The sequence below is a fragment of the Chiloscyllium plagiosum genome, unplaced genomic scaffold (assembly GCF_037043375.1).
Source record: "Chiloscyllium plagiosum isolate Xiang-an unplaced genomic scaffold, Cpla_swu_hap1 HiC_scaffold_3, whole genome shotgun sequence".
Lineage (NCBI taxonomy): Eukaryota > Metazoa > Chordata > Chondrichthyes > Orectolobiformes > Hemiscylliidae > Chiloscyllium > Chiloscyllium plagiosum.
The window spans coordinates 121,111,902-121,131,195 of record NW_028270141.1 but is presented as its reverse complement, the minus strand read 5'-3'; the positions used below and the strand labels follow the sequence as shown (position 1 = coordinate 121,131,195).

At 41.1% G+C, this 19,294-nt stretch overlaps 1 protein-coding gene across 3 annotated transcripts in view; it reads left to right on the top strand.

Annotated features, from left to right (window-relative positions):
• The window catches only part of ak9 (adenylate kinase 9), a 274,249-nt gene that overhangs the window by 86,070 nt on the left and 168,885 nt on the right, over window positions 1-19,294 (top strand). For 2 of the 3 annotated variants that reach the window (XM_087983046.1, XM_087983034.1), the window contains exon 14: window positions 3,414-3,503. The exons of the other annotated variant lie outside the window; for it this stretch is intronic. In XM_087983046.1, coding sequence (XP_087839172.1) covers window positions 3,414-3,503 — 90 coding nt within the window. The remainder of the gene's footprint in view (window positions 1-3,413; window positions 3,504-19,294) is intronic. 3 annotated transcript variants of the gene reach the window in all.

Below are 19,294 nucleotides of genomic sequence, written 5' to 3'. Positions count from 1 at the left end.
CAACATTTAAAAGGCATCTGAATGGGTATATGAATAGGATGGGTTTAGAGGGATATGGGCCAAGTGCAGGCAAGTGGGAGTGACTAGGAAATCTGGTTGGCATGGATGAGTTAGACTGAAGGGTCTGTTTCTAGTGCTGCACATTTCTCTGACTCTATGACTTGCTACAAAGCCAAGCGAGTAGCTATGCTCTTTAGGACCCGACCAGCTCATTCAGTAGTGCTGCTGCCAAGTCAATCTTAGTGCTGCACATTGAAATACCCCAGACAGAGTACATTCTATGCCCTTGCTGCCTTCAGTACTTCCTCGAAGTGTTGTTCAACACAGAGAAGCACAGAGTCATTGGCTAAGGCAGGAAGTACATGGTAATCAGCAGGAAACTTCCTTGCCAATGTTTGCCTTATGCCATGATGTCAGGTGTCTAGAGTCAGTGTTGAGGATTCCCACTGCAACTTTCTTCCAACTGTTTAACTCTGTCTGCTGGGCCTATTCTGCAGTTGACATGACATATCCCGTGACTATGATGTCAGGGACATTATCAGATATGATTTCATGAATATGACTATGTCAGGCTGTTGCTTGACTAGTCTGGAACTTGACAGATCTCCCAATTTTGGCACTAGCCTTCAGAAATTGATAACGATGCCTATAGAATTATCAGAGTTGAGAGTTTGGTGCAGGAAAAGCATATGCCCAAAATATCGATTCTCCTGCTCCTCGGATGCTGCCTAACCTGCTGTGCTTTTCCAGCACCACATTCTCAACTCTGATCTCCAGCACCTGCAGTCCTCACTTCCTCCCTGCAGGATTATCAGTGCTGTTTTTGCTGTTGCCATTTACTCTGCCTTGTTCACTGCAAGATGGTCTGATTACTTTCATTTTTTTTATGGGTCTTTGTAATAATTGTTACAACTGAGTAAGTTGCTGGGCCATATCAGAGGACAGTTAAACGTCAACCACAATGCTGTGTTCTGGAGTCACATTGTAGGCCAAACCAGGTAAGGATTGTGGATTTCCATGACTGAAGAGCTTTGATGAGCCAGTTGGGATTTTCTGACAATCAACAGACTCATCATTAGACTCTTGATTCCAGGAATATTATTGAATTCAAAATCCACCATCTGCCGGGTAGGACTTGGACCCAAATCCTGAGAACATGATCTGAGTTTCTGGATAACTAATCCAGCAATAATACCACTAGGCAATTTTCTGCCCCAGTTGCCATGTGAGGTGAAATTATTTTGACTGAGCCTGTATATTTTGAATAAACTGCTCAAAGAGGTTGTCACACACCTCTAGAGCAGATAGAACCTGAACCCAGGCCTCTTGTCAACTGGGTTTATATTCACTAGACTTTGGAAGAATGAGAAGGGATACAATTAAAAGTGGAAAATGCTAACAGGACTAGACAGGCTAGACGCAGGGAAGATGTTTCCCCTGATTGGGGAAGCTAGAACCAGGGGCCACAGTCTCAAGATGGGGTCGGCCTTTTGTGGCCGAGAATTGGAAGCATTTCTTCACTCAGAGAATGGCAAACAAATGAAATTCACTACCACAGAAGCTTCAGTAGAGGCTGGGCCACTGAGCGCATTCAAGAAAAAATTGATGAATTTTAGATATTATACTTATCAAGAGGTATAGAGAGAAAGTGGGAATATAAGTTTGAGTTAGAGGATCAGCCATGATCGTATTGAGTGGCAGAGCAGGCTCAAATTGGTCTACACTTGCTCCTAATTTCTATGTTTCTGTGTAAAACCTCTCTAAATTGCTGGATAGGCCTCAGCTGAAGTATTTTGCTCGATGCTGGTATGAAATGATGGGGTTGATATTGAGACTTTCGAGAGAGTGCAGAGGAGATCTACTCAAATAGTTTTGAATGTGTGACTTCAGTTGCATGGTGGTAATACAGAACCTGGGTAGTTTTCTTTAGATCAGAGAATTTTAAAGGGTGACTTGTTACAGAATTTTGAGTGGTTTTAATAGAATAAATGGAAGAAATTGTTTTGAGTAGCAAAAACTTCAGACAAGTGCCAAGGACCTTGAGACAATATAAGGAGAACTTTTCTGTGTTATTAACTGCATTGTTTAATGTGAAACAAACTCACAAAGGATGTTGGATGTAGACTCAATAATAACTGCAAAAGGAATATCTGAAGGGAAAACAACACATGGGTACAAGACTAATTATATAACTCTTTTAGCAGAGGCATGATTGGCAGAATAGGTTCCTGTCTAGTAGCTCTCAAGGGCAGAACTTATATCCTGTGTTTTTATTTGAAAAGTCTGAATTTTGCTTTGTACTTAGTCATCATAATATTGTATAAGTAAACTTAACTTTAACCTGTTAACCCTTTATTGCTAAATTGGCTTGAATACTGTATTTTAATCCAGTGGCAACTATAGAATATGTGAGGCATTTTGCTTTAACTAGAGAATGTCAGTGTAAACAAAATGTTTGTTATCGTGGTTTCACGTACAAAGTTGAATCTTAAAAGATCTCTGGAAAGGTATTGGGATGTGGTGCAAAAGTGCAATGGTAAGGGAAGGCAGTAGGTGGAGTGTTCATCATGCAATGCTGCTATGCCATCCCAATAGTGGCAGAAAGGTAATGGAGAGTGTTCTCACGCAGAGGATAATTGAATCAAGGTCCATATCCTGGAGCCGTTGACATTTGAACAGCAATACTCCACTGGATGAGGAAACCACTGGGTAAATCTTTCAGCCATGTTGAAATGGTGGGGGATTGCTCATATTCGCATTATTTTAGATCCATGGAGAGACCCCATGGCACCTCATGTCACCGTTCCTGCCACTCACCTCAGAGTCCGCCCAGCTGGTCCTGGTCCTATTCCAGAAGGTGCTATCCTTCCATTGTGTTCTGTTCTTCCAGGTGCAGTCTCAGGAGGCCACTTGCATTCCCAAAGATAACTGTATTTAAACAAAATTCAAGTCCCCACTTTTATTTCAGTTAGCCACACTCGATAAAATTTTCGCCAAACCGATTACGAGTTCTCCATATTTCTATAATTAATTCAAACACAAATAACTCTTATTTAATATATCCTCATTCCCTCAGGTGTCAAGCATTTCTTCAGCTCCTAGAGGCACGCTGAGGCTGCTGAGCTATCGGTTTTCTGATTGCCTGGTAGCTCCTGGGTGAGCACGACCATTCCTAATAACTAACGAAAGCCAGTTAGTTAACTGCCATCAGAATGATCAGCCCTCAGTCTCACAGACAGTTTAAACAAGATCACTGTCCTGTTTTTGGGTCCTTTGGCAGGGCCTTCATGAGCAGAATCAATTTCAGCCTATTATTTATTGTTTCAGACAATGCATTACATTAAAAATACTACTGGTTGTTTGAAGCTGCTTTTCTTGTTAGTGATAGTTTCTCTTACCATTGTTTTCTACAGCTGAATTTGAACGGCAAGCAGCTCAGGCAGTTAAATTAGAGAGCGTAACCATAGCTGAAGAAGATGAGGAGAGTGGTGATGAATCAAAAGGTATAGATGCAACCCAGTAACATACATTCCTTTTGGTGATTTGATTATACTTGCTAATGTTGTCATAAGCTTATTTAATTTGGATTACGTGTCAAAACAGCAAATGCAACTTGAATAAAATCAGGAAGTGTTGGAAATACTCAGCAGATCTGTCAATATCTGTGAAAAGAAACAAACACAGGTAGAATTTCAAGTCAAATAATTTGCTTTTGTTTTAATACAAATTGAAACTTATTAACCAGAGTCCCAGAACATTGATGTTCAGAGACTGATTTTAGATCAAACAATGACTATGTGATTGTAAACTGATATATATTAAATCTGAATAACTTTAAAATAATTTCAAGACTCCAACTTTGATTCCAGATATCACCCAAAGTTCATTGGAATGAACTGGCATCAGTATGCTTAACTTTGGCAGGAGAGAGAGAGAAATGATAAAAAAATTTCAAGAGAGTTGAAAAGAAAATGCTGTTTTTAAGAAACTTTAAACATCTTATCAGATACATTAATTCTTCCACTGAACATACTCCTAATGTTTCTTTCTTCAATGCTCTCAAAAATAGTTAAAAGCTTTGAATTAAATTCCTCTGCTATTTGTTGGCCATTTTGACATAGTACTAAATTCCAGACTTTCTCTAAGTCCTCTATGGGTTGATAGTTCTAGAGAATAATTCTGGACAATATTGAATTAATTCACATCACAAATTGCCCTTGAGAAAGTGGTGGTGAACTGCTTTCCTGAATTTCTGCAGTCCATAGATTGTAGGTACATCTACAATGCTGTGAAGTTGCAGGAATTTGACCCAGCGATGGTGGAGAAAAGTTGATATAGTTCCACGTTAGGATAGTGTGTGGCTTGGACAGAATTTATTGGTGGTTGTGCAGTGTATCTGCTACTCTTCTAGATAGTGGTTCTCATGGGTTTGGAAGGTGAATTTCTGAATGCATCTTATAGAGACCAACAGCTGTAACTGTTTACCAGTGGTGGGGGGAGTGATTGTTGATACTGTTAACTGGGGTTCCAGTCAAGTGAGCTGCTTATCCTGGATGGTTTTGATTTTTGTGAGCTTATTGCTGAAATGATTGGGTTAACGTTGTCCCATTCTAATTTATTCTGGGGATATTGGTATTGTTAGCAAGGCCAAAATTGGTTGAGTATTCCTAGTCACCTTTGAACATCTCTTCATGAGTCTTTTCAACTTCAGTATGAATGTACTTACATAATATAGAATATTTTTGTTTTATTTGTTCATGGTATATATTCTTTCCTGATAGGGCAGCATTTACTGTCCATACCTAGTTGCCCTGGAGAAATTAGTGGTGAACTGTCTTCTTAGATTTGGAGATGCCGGTGTTGGACTGGGGTGTACAAAGTTAAAAATCACACAACACTAGGTTATAATCCAACAGGTTTAACTGGAAGCAAACTAGCTTTCGGAGCATCGCTCCTTCATCTACCACCCGATGAAGGAGTCTCGCTCCGAAAGCTAGTGTGCTTCCAATTAAACCTATTGGACTATAACCTGGTGTTGTGTGATTTTTAACTCTGTCTTCTTAGAGCCACTGTAGTCCATTTGATGCTGGTACATCCAGAATGCTCATTGAGACGAAGTTTCAGGATTTTGATCCAGAAACACCAAAGAAGCAGCAATATAATTATAAATCAGAGTGGTGAATGACTTGAAGGGGAATTCGTAAGTGGTGGTGTTCCCAAATATCTGCTGCCCTTGTTGTTCTTGATAGTGGTGGTTGTCCGTTTTGAAACTGCTGCTTTTGGAGCTTTAATGAAACTCAAAGTGCATCTTGTTGATGATACATCCTACTGCTACTGTGCATTGAAGGCAAAATGGAATAAGTGGTTGTGGATTTGGTGAAACTCAAATGGGTTGCTTTGCCCTGGATGGTGTCAAGCTTCTCACATGCTGTAAGAGCAGCAAATGCATTGTGTTGAGAAACTGCAGTGTAGTGTATTCCATCATACTTCTGATTTGTGCCTTGGAGGTGCAAACATTACCATGTTGACTTTGCAACCATCAGTAGAGAACCTTTGTGGCACAAGCAGTTTCATAACCATAACATGGAAACTTCAAAACTAGGAGCAGGAGTAGGCATGAATATTACTTGCCACTTTTCAGCCCAAACCTGGATATTGTCGAGATCTTTCTGCATTTAGACATGGAATGCTTCAGTATTTAAGGTGCTGAATGTTGTGAAATCTTTGGCAAATATCTCCACTTCTGATCTTATGATTGAGGAAATGTTGGTGACGAAGTACTAAGATGGTTAGTCCTAGAGCACTACTCTGAAGAAATCCTGTAGAGATGTCTGAAAGCTGAGATTACTGACCTCCAACAACCATACCCTCTTCCTTTATGCCGGATAGGACTCTAACCAGCAGAGAGTTTTCCCCCAAATTTCATTGACTGTAGTTTTGGTAGGATCCCTTAATGCTATACTTGGTCAAATGTGACTTTGATGTCATCTCCCTCTGGAGTTCAGCACTTCTATCCATGTTTGAACAAAGACTGTAAAGAGATCATAAACTGAATGGCAATGGCCATACACAAACTGAGCATCTGTGAACAGATTATTGGTAAGCAAGTGCTACGATAGTACTGATGATGACACCTTCTGTCACTTTACTAATAATTGATAATAAATTGGTATTATAATTGGCTGGGGTAGATATTTCCTGCGGAGGAGAAAGTGAGGACAGCTGATGCTGGAGATCAGAGCTGAAAATGTGTTGCTGGAAAAGCGCAGCAGGTCAGGCAGCATCCAAGGAGCAGGAGAATCGACGTTTCGGGCATGAGCCCTTCTTCAGGAATGAGGAAAGTGTGCCAAGCAGGCTAAGATAAAAGGTAGGGAGGAGGAACTTGGGGGAGGGGCGTTGGAAATGCGATAGGTGGAAGGAGGTTAAGGTGAGGGTGATAGGCCGGAGTGGGGGTGGGGGTGGGGGCGGAGAGGTCAGGAAGAAGATTGCAGGTTAGGAAGGTGGTGCTGAGTTCGAGGGTTGGGACTGAGACAAGGTGGGGGGAGGGGAAATGAGGAAACTGGAGAAGTCTGAGTTCATCCCTTGTGGTTGGAGGGTTCCTAGGTGGAAGATGAGGCGCTCTTCCTCCAGCCGTCGTGTTGCTATGGTCTGGAAATGGAGGAGTCCAAGGACCTGCATGTCCTTGGTGGAGTGGGAGGGGGAGTTGAAGTGTTGAGTCACGGGGTGGTTGGATTGGTTGGTCCGGGAGTCCCAGAGGTGTTCTCTGAAACGTTCCGCAAGTAGGCCGCCTGTCTCCCCAATATAGAAGAGGCCGCAGCAGATGCAGTAAATGATGTGTGTGGAGGTGCAGGTGAATTTATGGCAGATATGGAAGGATCCCTTGGGGCCTTGGAGGGAAGTAAGGGGGGAGGTGTGGGCGCAAGTTTTGCATTTCTTGCAGTTGCAGGGGAAGGTGCAGGGAGTGGAGGTTGGATTGGTGGGGGTGTGGACCTGACGAGGGAGTCACGGAGGGAGTGGTCTTTTCGGAACGCTGATAGGGGAGGAGTGGGAAATATATCCTTGGTGGTGGGGTCCGTTTGGAGGTGGTGGAAATGGCAACGGATGATACGATGTATATGGAGGTTGGTGGGGTGGTAGGTGAGGATCAATGGGGTTCTGTCCTGGTGGCGATTGGAGGGGCGGGGCTCAAGGGCGGAGGAGCGGGAAGTGAAGGAGATGCGGTGGAGATAATTCCTGCATTTCATTTATAGGACATAAGTAGAAAATGTTTCACATTGTCAGTTGATGGCAATGTTGTAGATGTACTGCAACAGTTTGGCTGGAGTACCTATTTTCAATAATATTGCTGGAATGTTGTAAGGGCCCATAGCCTTTGCAGTATCCAATACCTTCCGCTGCTTTTTGATATCATATGGAGTAAATCGTATTGATCAAAGAATATTTAACTTACCCACCCTCCAACATGGAAGCTATATTATTTGTGTGGTTGTTCTGCTCAACAGTGACTCTCAACATATACATTTGTAGGTGTTTAGCTATGGTGATGCTATTGAATGTTAAGAGAAAATGTCTGATAATCTCATATGAGCTTACAATTAAATGGTGTTGACATTCCTAAATGTTAATTGACTTAAGCCTGAATGTTGTCAAGGTTTTTAAGAAATTGGGGATACAGGCTTTTTTTATAAACATAGGAAGAGGAGTCATCCATCAGCCCACTGAGCCTGCTTCTCCATTTAATTTCATCATGCTGATCAAGCACTTCAATGCCTTTTATCCTTACTATCCCTATAACCCTTACTACCACTGATAATCAAACAATTATCCATCTAAATATACTAAAACACTGAGTGTCCACAATTGTCTGGTGTAGAGAATTCCAAAAATTCACAATTCTCTAAGTAAAAAAAAGATTTATTCTCAGCTCAGTCCAAATAACATCCCTTTATTTTTAAGTTATGCCCCCTGGTTCTAAACTCCTGAAAGAAGGGAAGCATCTTACTGGTATCTACCCTGTCTGTCCTTTAAGTATTTTGTAGGTTTCAATGAGATAACCATTAATTCTTCAAAACCCTAAAGAATACAAACCCAGTTTGCCCAATCTCTCTTGATAGGACATGCCTGCCAATCTTGAAACAAGTCTGGTCAACTTTTATTGTACTGTCTCTATGGCAATAATATCTTTCATGAGAAAAATAGACCAAAATTGCACACAGTACTCCAGGAACGGCCTGACCAAGCTCATATACAATTAAAGAAAGATTTCACTACTTCTGTACTCAAAACCTCTTGCAATACAGGCAAACATTCCAATGCCATTGCTAATAGTTTGTTGAGCCTGCATGTTAGGCTCCAGTGACTTTTTAAAAAAATATTTTTATTGAAAATTTTTTCTTTACAAAATTAGAAAGTTACAGAAACATGAGAATATAGCATCATTACATCAAAAACAACAATAAACCAACTGTTATACTACTCTACAAAAGAAATCAAACTACACTTATTACAAATCAATAAATAAATAAATAACACCGTTCAGCGCAACAAGACCATAGCTCTCAACCTTTAAGAGCATCAATTATTAAACCCACATTTGTTTGAAATTCTTCCTCCCATGGCCTGAGGTTTATCAGACCAAACCATCATGGCTAGACCAAAGCCTTAATCAAAATGACAGACAGATCTGCTTCCAAGTAATTCAAAAAGGGCCGTCACGTCTTGTAAAAGTTGTCCATTTTCTGGTGCACCATATTTGTAAGAAAGTCTAAAGGAATGTGTTCCATAATTAACACACCACCCAGACAGACCCGGCAGTTCTCAGACACCCAACACATCAGAATGTTCTGAAAATGTGTTGCTGGAAAAGCGCAGCAGGTCAGGCAGCATCCAAGGAGCAGCAGAATCAATGTTTCGGGCATGAGCCCTTCTTCAGGAATGAGGAAAGTGTGCCAAGCAGGCTAAGATAAAAGATAGGGAGGAGGGACTTGGGGGAGGGGCGTTGGAAATGCGATAGATGGAAGGAGATTAAGGTGAGGATGATAGGCCGGAGTGGGGGTGGGGGGCGGAGAGGTCAGGAAGAAGATTGCAGGTTAGGAAGGTGGTGCTGAGTTCGAGGGTTGGGACTGAGACAAGGTTGGGGGAGGGGAAATGAGGAAACTGGAGAAGTCTGAGTTCATCCATTGTGGTTGGAGGGTTCCTAGGCGGAAGATGAGGCGCTCTTCCTCAAGCCGTCGTGTTGCTATGGTCTGGCGATGGAGGAGTTCAAGGAACTGCACGTCCTTGGTGCAGTGGGAGGGGGAGTTGAAGTGTTGAGCCACGGGTTGTTTGGGTTGGTTGGTCCGGGTGTCCCAGAGGTGTTCTCTGAAACGTTCTGCAAGTAGGCCGCCTGTCTCCCCAATATAGAGGAGGCCACATCGGGTGCAGCGGATGCAGTAAATGATGTGTGTGGAGGTGCAGGTGAATTTATGGCAGATATGGAAGGATCCCTTGGGGCCTTGGAGGGAAGTAAGGGGGAAGGTGTGGGCGCAAGTTTTGCATTTCTTGCGGTTGCAGGGGAAGGTGCCGAGAGTGGAGGTTGGGTTGGTAGGGGGTGTGGACCTGACGAGGGAGTTACGGAGGGAGTGGTCTTTTTGGAACGCTGATAGGGGAGGGGAGAGAAATATATCCCTGGTAGTGGGGTCCATTTGGAGGTGGCAGAAATGACGATGGATGATACGATGTATATGGAGATTGGTGGGGTGGTAGGTGAGGACCAGTGGGATTCTGTCCTGGTGGCGATTGGAGGGACGGGGCTCCAGGGTGGAGGAGCAGGAAGTGGAGGAGATGCGGTGGAGAGCATCGTCAACCACATCTGGGAGGAAATTGCGAGTTTTGAAGAAAGAGGCCATCTGGGTTGTTCGGTATTGGAACTGGTCATCCTGGGAGCAGATGCGGCGGAGATGAAGGAATTGGGAATATGGGATGGCGTTTTTACAGGGGGAAGGGTGGGAGGAGGTTAGTCTAGTTAGCTGTGGGAGTCGGACGGTTTATAGTAAATGCCTGTGTTGATTCGGTCGCCTGAGATAGAAATGGACAGGTCTAGGAAGGGGAGCGAGGAGTCTGAGATGGTCCAGGTAAAGTTGAGGTCGGGGTGGACAGTGTTAGTAAAGTGGATGAACGTCCACCACTTCAGAATGTTCTTCCTTGCACAAAAAGTGAGAATGATAAAAAGCTTTTTCCCACGTTCATCTAAGTGAGGTAAATTCAGCAGAATCAGGAACAAACAGACTGGGTCCACCTTGACTTTGCTTCCCAAGACCCTCTCTATTACTCCTGCTACAGCACTTCAATATGCACGGAGCCTATGACAGGACCACAAACAATGAGTGAGGGTGCCCATATTTAGTTTACATTTGAGGCACATTGAAGATGTTCCCTGCTTAAATTTTGCAAGATGATCTGGGGCCCGATGAGCCCTATGAAGAATCTTTAACTGCATAGCATGGGTCCTCTTGCATACCAAAATCCTCTTCACATTCTCACAAGTGAATTCCATGTTTCTAAAGTGATTTCAACTCCTAACTCTCTCTCCCAGACCTCATGTAGACACTCATTGCCACCCAAGGGACCTCCTCCCTCCAAATGATAGTGAGTACTCATTGAAAGAGTGCTCTTAGCCTGAAGCACCCTCTTTTCCATATCAGATCTATGACACTCAATCAAAGGCGTGGTCTCCTTTTGGATAAACTCTCTAGTCTGAAAGAAATGGAAGAGGTCCCTACTCGACAATTGATATTTCTGAGTTATTTGATCAAATGACATCAATGTTTCACCCTCAAACAGATTACCCAAACAAGAGACTCCCCTATCTGCCCAAATGTTAAACCTGGGATCCATTGTCCCTGGCCAGAAACCCGGCATGCCAACTACGGGAGTAAGAAAAGATGTTTTAGACATATTACCCTCCATCTGCCTCATTGCTCTCCATGCTTTGCCAGTGTTTCCAGTGACTTATTGACAAGGATACCAAAATCCCTTTGCAAATTTATACTGATGTAAGTCTGTTGTTCCCTGTTTTATCCTTTTCTCAAACAGTGGGGTGACATTTTCATGTTTCCCATCTTCAGGACTCATTACAGATTATGTGGAAATTTAAAATATGATTGCCAATGCATCAACTATCTCTATAGGCATCTCCTTTAACACTCTTGGATTTTGGCTATCAAGTCCTAAGGACTTACCAACTTTCAGCCCCATTGATCTCTCCAGTACAATCTTGTTACTAATACTAATTTCCTTAAATTTCTATTTCTCACTAGTCACTTGGATCTCAAATTCAGAGAGATTTCTTGTACCTTTCTCAGTAGACATAGTCACACTCATTTAACGCCTCTGTGTAATGTCTCATTGAGGTAGCACACCGGAAATCAAATCCCGTTATCCCTAGAGTCGTCACAAAAGTTAAAACTTTATAAAAGTTTACAAAATTACCTGATTTATCTGTCTTCAAGACCCAGGTTGATACAAAGCTTCTGAACCAAGTTTTTGTGCTTAACAAATAGGACTGTTTATTACAAATTGAGAGGGTGGTGCTGGAAAAGCACAGCAAGTCAGGCAGTATCCGAAGAGCAAGAGAATCGACTGAGATATATCTCATCAGGCTTACGCCTGAAACGTCAATTCAGATGGTGCCTGACCTGCTGTGCTTTTCCAGCATCACACTCTTGACTCTGATCTCCAGCATCTGCAGTCCTCACTTCCTCCCTGCTTATTAAAAATAGCTAGATTCTGGCTACAAGTAACTGGTTGTAGCTACCAGTTAAAACTCTAACCCTCTTATAAACAGTCTCCTATATATACTTACATAAGGAAAGGACGTATGGATAAAGGGAAAAACTGAGAAGAAAAGTCAATGGACCCTGTCCACAGGGTTCACTGAAATGATCTTTTGGCTTGTCAGGACTTGCTGCTCTTTGATCTTCTTTCTTCAACTACTTGCACTTGTTTGCAGGAGTCACAGATCAATTGGTCTCTGACTTACTTGCTGAAAGCCACAGCTTACAGCAACTGACCAGAGAAGTAAATTTGTTTTCTTCAGGTCTGAGGTACTTTTTACTGTGAAGTAAATGACAAATCAGCGACCTAACAAAAAGAACCAAAGAACTGTGGATGTTGGAAACCAGAAACAAAAACAGAAATTGCTAGAAAATCTCAGCAGGTCTGGCAGCATCAATGGAGAGAAAGCAAAGTTAATGCTTCAGGTCCAGTGAGTCTTCTTCGGAACTTCATCAGATCTTCAGTCAGCCGGCCAACCAGCTGGTTGTTGCCAGTTGAATCTCATTTTGTATACACTCGCTCATTCCAGCTTATCTGCGACAAACCTCCACAACTACGCAAACAAACAGTGATGTACCACCACTTATGTTTTATTAATCTGGTTTTATAAGTGCATCCTTTCCACAATCCTTGGTTTATGAAACTTGCCTTTGTCCATTTCCGTGCACATTTCAAATATACGAAAAATAAAAAGATGCAGTGTCTACATTTACCATTTCTCTACTTCTGAAAGTTGTCCTGACCCCAAGAATAAATGTTTTGTTATTGGGGTTTGCCAAGATTCAAATAAGCAAATTGTTATCAGGACTCTTCAGTCAGGGGCACAGACAATTTATTTTGCAGCTGCTAATGAGAATTCATGGTGGTGTGTGGTTTTGCCAGGGACAAGGATGTTTCAGAGCATTTACAGCAAATTGTCAGAGAGAGTGAGCAGCCAGTGGTTGTTTACTCATTGGTGAAAATGACATAGATAGAGAAAGAGTTGCGGCATGGCACAGTGAATATAGGAAGTTAGGTAGGAGGTTAAAATGCAGCACCTCAAAGGTAGTAATCTCAGGAGTATTTCCAGTACCATGTGCTAGTGAGAGTAAGAATAGGAAGATAGAGAAATCAGTGGCTGAGGAGATAGTGTACAGGGGCAAGAGTTTACATTTTTGGATCATTGGGATCTCTTCTTTGCTAGTGCTACTAGGGAGTTTTTAAACTAGAATGGGGGAGGGGGGGAATTCCTAACCAGCCGTGGGAATAGAGAGACAGGATGGTTTGGAAATTAAAGAGAGTAAGTTAATCAGACAAGGCAGGCAACAACATGTCAGAGAACAAGGTAACTCTGAAGAATTAAGCTGAATTTATTTCAGTGCAACAAGTCTGACAAGTAAGGCAGATGAACTCAGAGCATGTATAGGAAGGTGTGACTGGGATGTCATAGCTAAGTGAGGGACAGGAGTGGCAGCTCAATGTTCTTGGGTTTAGATGCTATCGGAGGATAGAAAGGAGGCAAAAGAGGAGGGGAGTGGCATTTTTGGTTAGGGAAAACATTACTGCTGTGCTTAAAGAGGATATTCCTGAGGGATCATCTAGTGAAGCTACATGGGAAGAACGTAGAAATAAGAATGGGATGATCACCTTGATAGGATTGTACTATAGGCCCACCAGTAATCAGAAGAGAGATCTCAGATATGTGTAAGAATAATAGAATTGTAATAATAGGGGATTTCAACTTTACAAACATAAACTGGGATTGCCATAATGTTAAGGGATTGGGTGGGGATGAATTTTTTAAAAGTGTCCAAGGAAATTTTCTTTATCAGTATGTGGATGGACCTACCAGAGAAGGAGCAAAACTTGACCTTCGCTTGAGAAATAAGACAGGGCAAGTGATTGAAGTGTTCATGGGAAAGTGCTTTGGGATCAGTGATCATAATTTGATGAGTTTTAAAATAGTTATGGAAAAGAATAGGCCTTGTGTAAAAAAAGTTAAAGTTCTAAATTGGAGTAAGGCCAATTTTGCTGGTATGGGACAGGAACTTTCAAAAGTTGGTTCGAAGGTAAAGGGATGACTGGTACATGGGAGGTTTTCAAAAGTGGTATCGAGAGTTCAGGGCAGTATGTTCCTGTTAGAGTGAAGGATAACACTAGGGAACAATGGATGCATAAAGATATTGAGGCTCTGGTGGAGAATAAGAAAGAGGCATATGTTAAGTTTAGACAACTGGGATCAAGTAAATCACTTGAAGACTGTAAGGGGAGTAGGGGCATTCTTAAGACGGTAATCAGGAGGGCCAAAAGGGGATATGAGATAGCCTTAGCCGATAAGGTTGAGGATAATCCAAAGAGATTCTACAAGTACATTAAGAGTAAAGAGCAACTAGGGAGAGAATACTTCAAGATCAACGAGGTTGTCTTTGTGTAGAATCACAGGAGATGGGAGTAATACTAAACGAATATTTCATGTCAGTATTTTCTTGTAGAGAAAGACACAGAAGCTGAAGAACTTGGGGAAATAAATATTGATGTCTTGAAAGCAGTCCACATTACAGAGAAGGAGGTGGTGGAGTTCTTAAAAGGCATAAAGGTGGATAAATCTCCAGGACCTGATTAAGTGTATTCCAGGACATTGTGGGAAACGAGGGAAAAAAGTATGGACAATCTAGCAAAGATATTTGTATCATCTACAGGCATGGGAGAGATGTTGGAACACTGGAGGGTGGCTGATGTTGTGCCTTGATTTAAGAAACACTGCAAGGAGAAGCCTGGGAACTATATAGACTGATGAGTCTGATATCAATGGTGGGTTAGTTGTTGAAGGGATTCACATATATTTAGAGAATTTGAATCGCTGTTTGCGATTCATGGATAAAGACTTACAAAATCCATTGTTCTGGAGCTTCCTGCAGTCTTTCGCCAGTTAATTAATATTCAGTACCTCCATCTTATAAACTAAAAGAAAAAGAGATCATAAATATCTATTACATAAGCTGTTATTTTTACTAAAATAATGAAAAACAACACAAACTGAAAACTTTATTTTTACTTTGAAGTCTTGAAATATTCACCAATCTTATTCACCAATTAGCCCTCTTTTCCTGTAATCACATGATGCTGTGGTTTATGGTTTCTCGTTTCACAGCAAATCAGTCTCTTGATCCTCTCTAGCTCTGGAATTTACCTCCTGCAGTAAACCATAGTTTACTCTGCCCTCTTTTGCACTGAATTTCAAACTAATCAAATTTTCAATAGTAGTCTGTGAGTGACTTACTCCGTTTTCGTCTCACTCTGCTGAGGTCCCACACTGACCATGTTTCTTGTGAACATTACTCCCCATCCTTCTGTCTGCAGCTTTTTTGGCTAAATTGTACGCTACTTCTTTGACTCTGATACAATCCTGAATTTTCCTCATTAGCTCTGGTTGATCTACTTGTTTTGTTTCTGTGCCAGACAGGACTGAACAATTGTTGCATTTTATCCATGCATTTTAAAAATATTTGCAATGCTTATCCACCATCATCCCTTTAAGTAACATTTCCTAATTTTCATTGCCAGCTAGAGCCACATACCATTGCAGTTTCCTTTATTGAGATTCTGGACTCTAGTCTCAGAATCAATTACATCACATTTCACCTTAACGAAGGATTCCATCATCTTATGGTCACTCTATCCCCAAGGGCTTCACAGACCTAGAATGCCAATTATTCCTTTCTCATTATGCAATATCCAGTCCAGGATGCCTGCTCTTTAATTGATTCCTCAATCTTTTGATTCAGAAAACCAGGTTTTCGATACTCCAAGAATGCCTCCTCTGTGGTATTGTTACTGATTTGATTTCTACATGCACACTAAAACTGGCTACAATTACAGTTGTACCTTTATTACTTGCGTCTCCAATGTGCCTTCCCCAGCATTACTATTACAATTTGAGGTCTATATGCATTGCCCACTATCGTTTTCTGCTCCTTGGGGTTTCCATACTGTACCCATACAGATTCAACTTGACCAGAGTTAATTTCCTTCCTCACTATTGTGCTAATTTAGTCTTTAACCTACATTGCAAACACGCTTCTTTCTCCTCTTTGTCTGTCCTTCATAAAAAACGTATATACCATGGATATTCCATTCCTAGTTACCCGCAGCTACATTTCTGTAATCACAACAATATCATACCTATTTAAATACATTTTTGCAGCTAATTCATCTGCTTTATCGTAAATGCTCTGCACAATAAGATACAGTACCATAAGACTTGTCTTTTTAACATTCTTAGTCTCATTTACATTATTTTGCACTGAGGCCCTCTTTGATTCTTGCCCTTGAATTCTCTGCCTGACACTTTTCTCATTTCCCATTCTGTCTTTTGCTTTAGCCCTCATTTCCCTTTCTTCTGATTTTGTGTATGGATTTCTATTCAGTTTAAATCCTCTCCAGTTCCTCTTACAAATGGTTCTCCCTCAAACATCAATTCCAATCCTGCCCAGGTGCAGCCCATTCAGCTTGTACTGATCCCATGTCTCCCATAACTGATCTCAGTGTCCCAGGAATCTGAAGACCACCCCTTGCACCACCTCTCCAACCATGATTCATCTGATATATCTGCCCTTAAAGTCAAATAATGTTAATTACTCTAGGACCAGGCTTCTCTGTCCTCTGCACTATTTGTCCTTGCAAAGTATAAACCTAAATTAAGGTACTGCTGCAGGACACTCTTCCCAGACTTTTCTTACATTTCAAATATATTCTATATTCATAAATTATCTGTAAGTAAATTCAATAAGTACAAATCAGTGCCATACAGACTTTGTAGAAAATTTAGTGGAACTTTGACATTTCTCATCAGACCTGCATCCAGTTGTAACAAAAAAAAATTATTGAACCATAAAAATAGACTATTTTCATTCCTATTAAGGCTACAAGGGTACCTTGAAACATAACAGACCCTCATTATATTTTGGGAGAAAGACCCTAGCCTATGATCTTTCCCCACTGCATTTTTGCACAACTGCTTCAGTTTTAATGCATCACTCAGCATGTATTCCTAGACTTTGGAATATGCCAGTCTGCAACATTCGGTCAAGGTCAACTCTTCGCACCGGAACATCAACAAGTTTCAGGCAGACCAAAGAATGTCTTTCACTAAGTTGGTGGTCCTCCAGACACAGTTGATGTTTATTTCAGTGTGCCTCTAGAGAATAACCAAGATGGCATCATGGGTCAAACCTCAATAAAACCACTGCATCTGTTACTGTAATTCTGCTGCAGGATACTCTTCTCAGACTGCTTCACTATGATTGTGCTGCAGGACATTCTTCCCGACTAAGGGATGTCAAACGAGTCTTCAGACAAGGAGGAATAAGGAACGAAGTCAGCATTAAACCTGTAAAACGAAGTTACCATAGTTCTACCAAAATATAGGCTGCTCTCTCATTAGAGAGAGATGATTGATGGTTTAACCTGTGGGTCGCCATGTGTCAGGCTAGGGGAGAGTTTAAGAAAGAGAGGCCTTCATGGTAACCTCAGCTGGTGTGGGAATTGTAACCACATTACTGGCATTACACTGTATCAGTACTACAAAGAGAGCACATTTCCTGAAAATGTACTATATGAAAAATGACTCAGGATTGTCATGAAAATTATTTTTTTCTAATAAAGGAAAAACAGATTGTTGGAGCTTCCGAGTATTTTTTCAATTAGGAGGTGTTTTCTTATGGTTCTAATCAAGGAGGTAAACTAATAAAAGTATTGAGAGACACTGGACCAAGTAAATCACTGATACTGGCTGAAAAAAGCTACTTGTCTTCTGAAGGGGTTATTGGAGAAAAAATAACAGTTGGAGGTATGCATAGAGGCTGCAATAAATCTCATTATACAGTGTTGGATTAAAGAGTAACTTGGTAAATGGAGAAGTTGTAGTGGGAATGGTGAATAGAAGGAATTCATTTTATTTTGAAACATGACCTGGCAAGATATTGGCCTCACTAAGGTTTTTAGAACAACCAATAACAGGAGAGGAAACTGAAATGTTACAAGAGGCACATCCTGCATTGTTCAGATTTCAGGATATGGAATTAAACAGGAAGGAAAGGAGTCTATGAATCAGGGAGATGGTTTGCAAATTCAGTTTTCAGATATAGTTTTTTTTCACCACAAAGGATGAAGGTAAAGGGAATGAGGCCAACATGTTTTAGTCCATCTTCTTTAATGACAATGTGACGAATGGAGTTAATTGCTGAAAATGTATACTAAGCATGCTACTCAGAGACTGAATCAGAAATAAATCTGAATGTTATTATTTGGAAAGCAAGGTTTTAATGAAGAAATGGAAAGCACCTCAAGTACCAGCCAATCAAGAATGGGCAGTGGTCCATTAGGTGGTAGTTCTAGCTGAGCATCATGATGAAACTTTGCAAGTGTATCACAAAATTCCAAAGACTGGTTTCTTAAATTTTAAGAAAACATTAGAATTATGAGAAGTAAGTTATTAAAACTATTTTATTTGCCATAAAGATGTAGTCAGACTTTGCCAAGCACGCTATACATGTCAGGTAGTGGGGAAGCTCCAACCCTCAATTTAACATGCACCTTTAAATCTGATACATGCTTTTAAAAAAAGTTTGACAGGGTCCGATCCCTCCCTAAATTCAAGAATGGGAAGCAATATCTTTAACAATTATGAATGTTACTTTAATGATTGTGACGAGGTCAGCTGGGTGGACCTCATAGAATATGGGTTTCCTGATTGGGGCTGTTAATCTGGTCCAATCAGGGAGCACTGTCTGACAGATAAGAACAGGAGTATCCACCTGCACACACACAACATGGGTGCTGGGGAAAAAATAAGCACTACCACAGTTAGGCGGTGGTGTGGGGGTTTAAGAAAAAAATAAATAAAAACAAGTTTAATAGGAGCATCAGACATCCTATTCACTCAAACAAAAATAAACAGGAGTGTCAGAGGTTCTGTTCAGTCTGAGAGCTGGCTCTGAAGAAGTTGGATCAGTGTCAAGGACAGTCCAAGTGTAAAAAGAGGGAGACAGGGTGACAGCATATAAGAAAAAAAAGAGAAGAACAGGAGTATCAGAGGTTCTGTTCACTCAGAGCTGGCTCTGAGGAAGCTGGATGAGTATCAATGACTCTCCATGTGTAAATAAAGGGTGACTTGGTGGCAGGATATCGGCCTCTGTGGAGTTATTTCAGTTAACACGCAATTTCCTGAAGCAGTGCCTTTTAGAAGAATTATTGACTCGTCTCAGAATTACACAATTTACATCTGCTTACGAAAGTAACTAATATAGGAAAAATAGACCGTTGGACCATCTGAGTATTTTTCAAACAGGTGGTGTTTTCTTATGTTTCTAATCATGGGTGACTTGGTGGCAGGATAAGGTGGCATCAAACTTTGAAAACCATGATTGGAGCTTATTGCCAGGAATGTCAAAATGTTTGGGATCAGGGAATTTCTTTGTTGTTATTTGCTATTAGGGATACT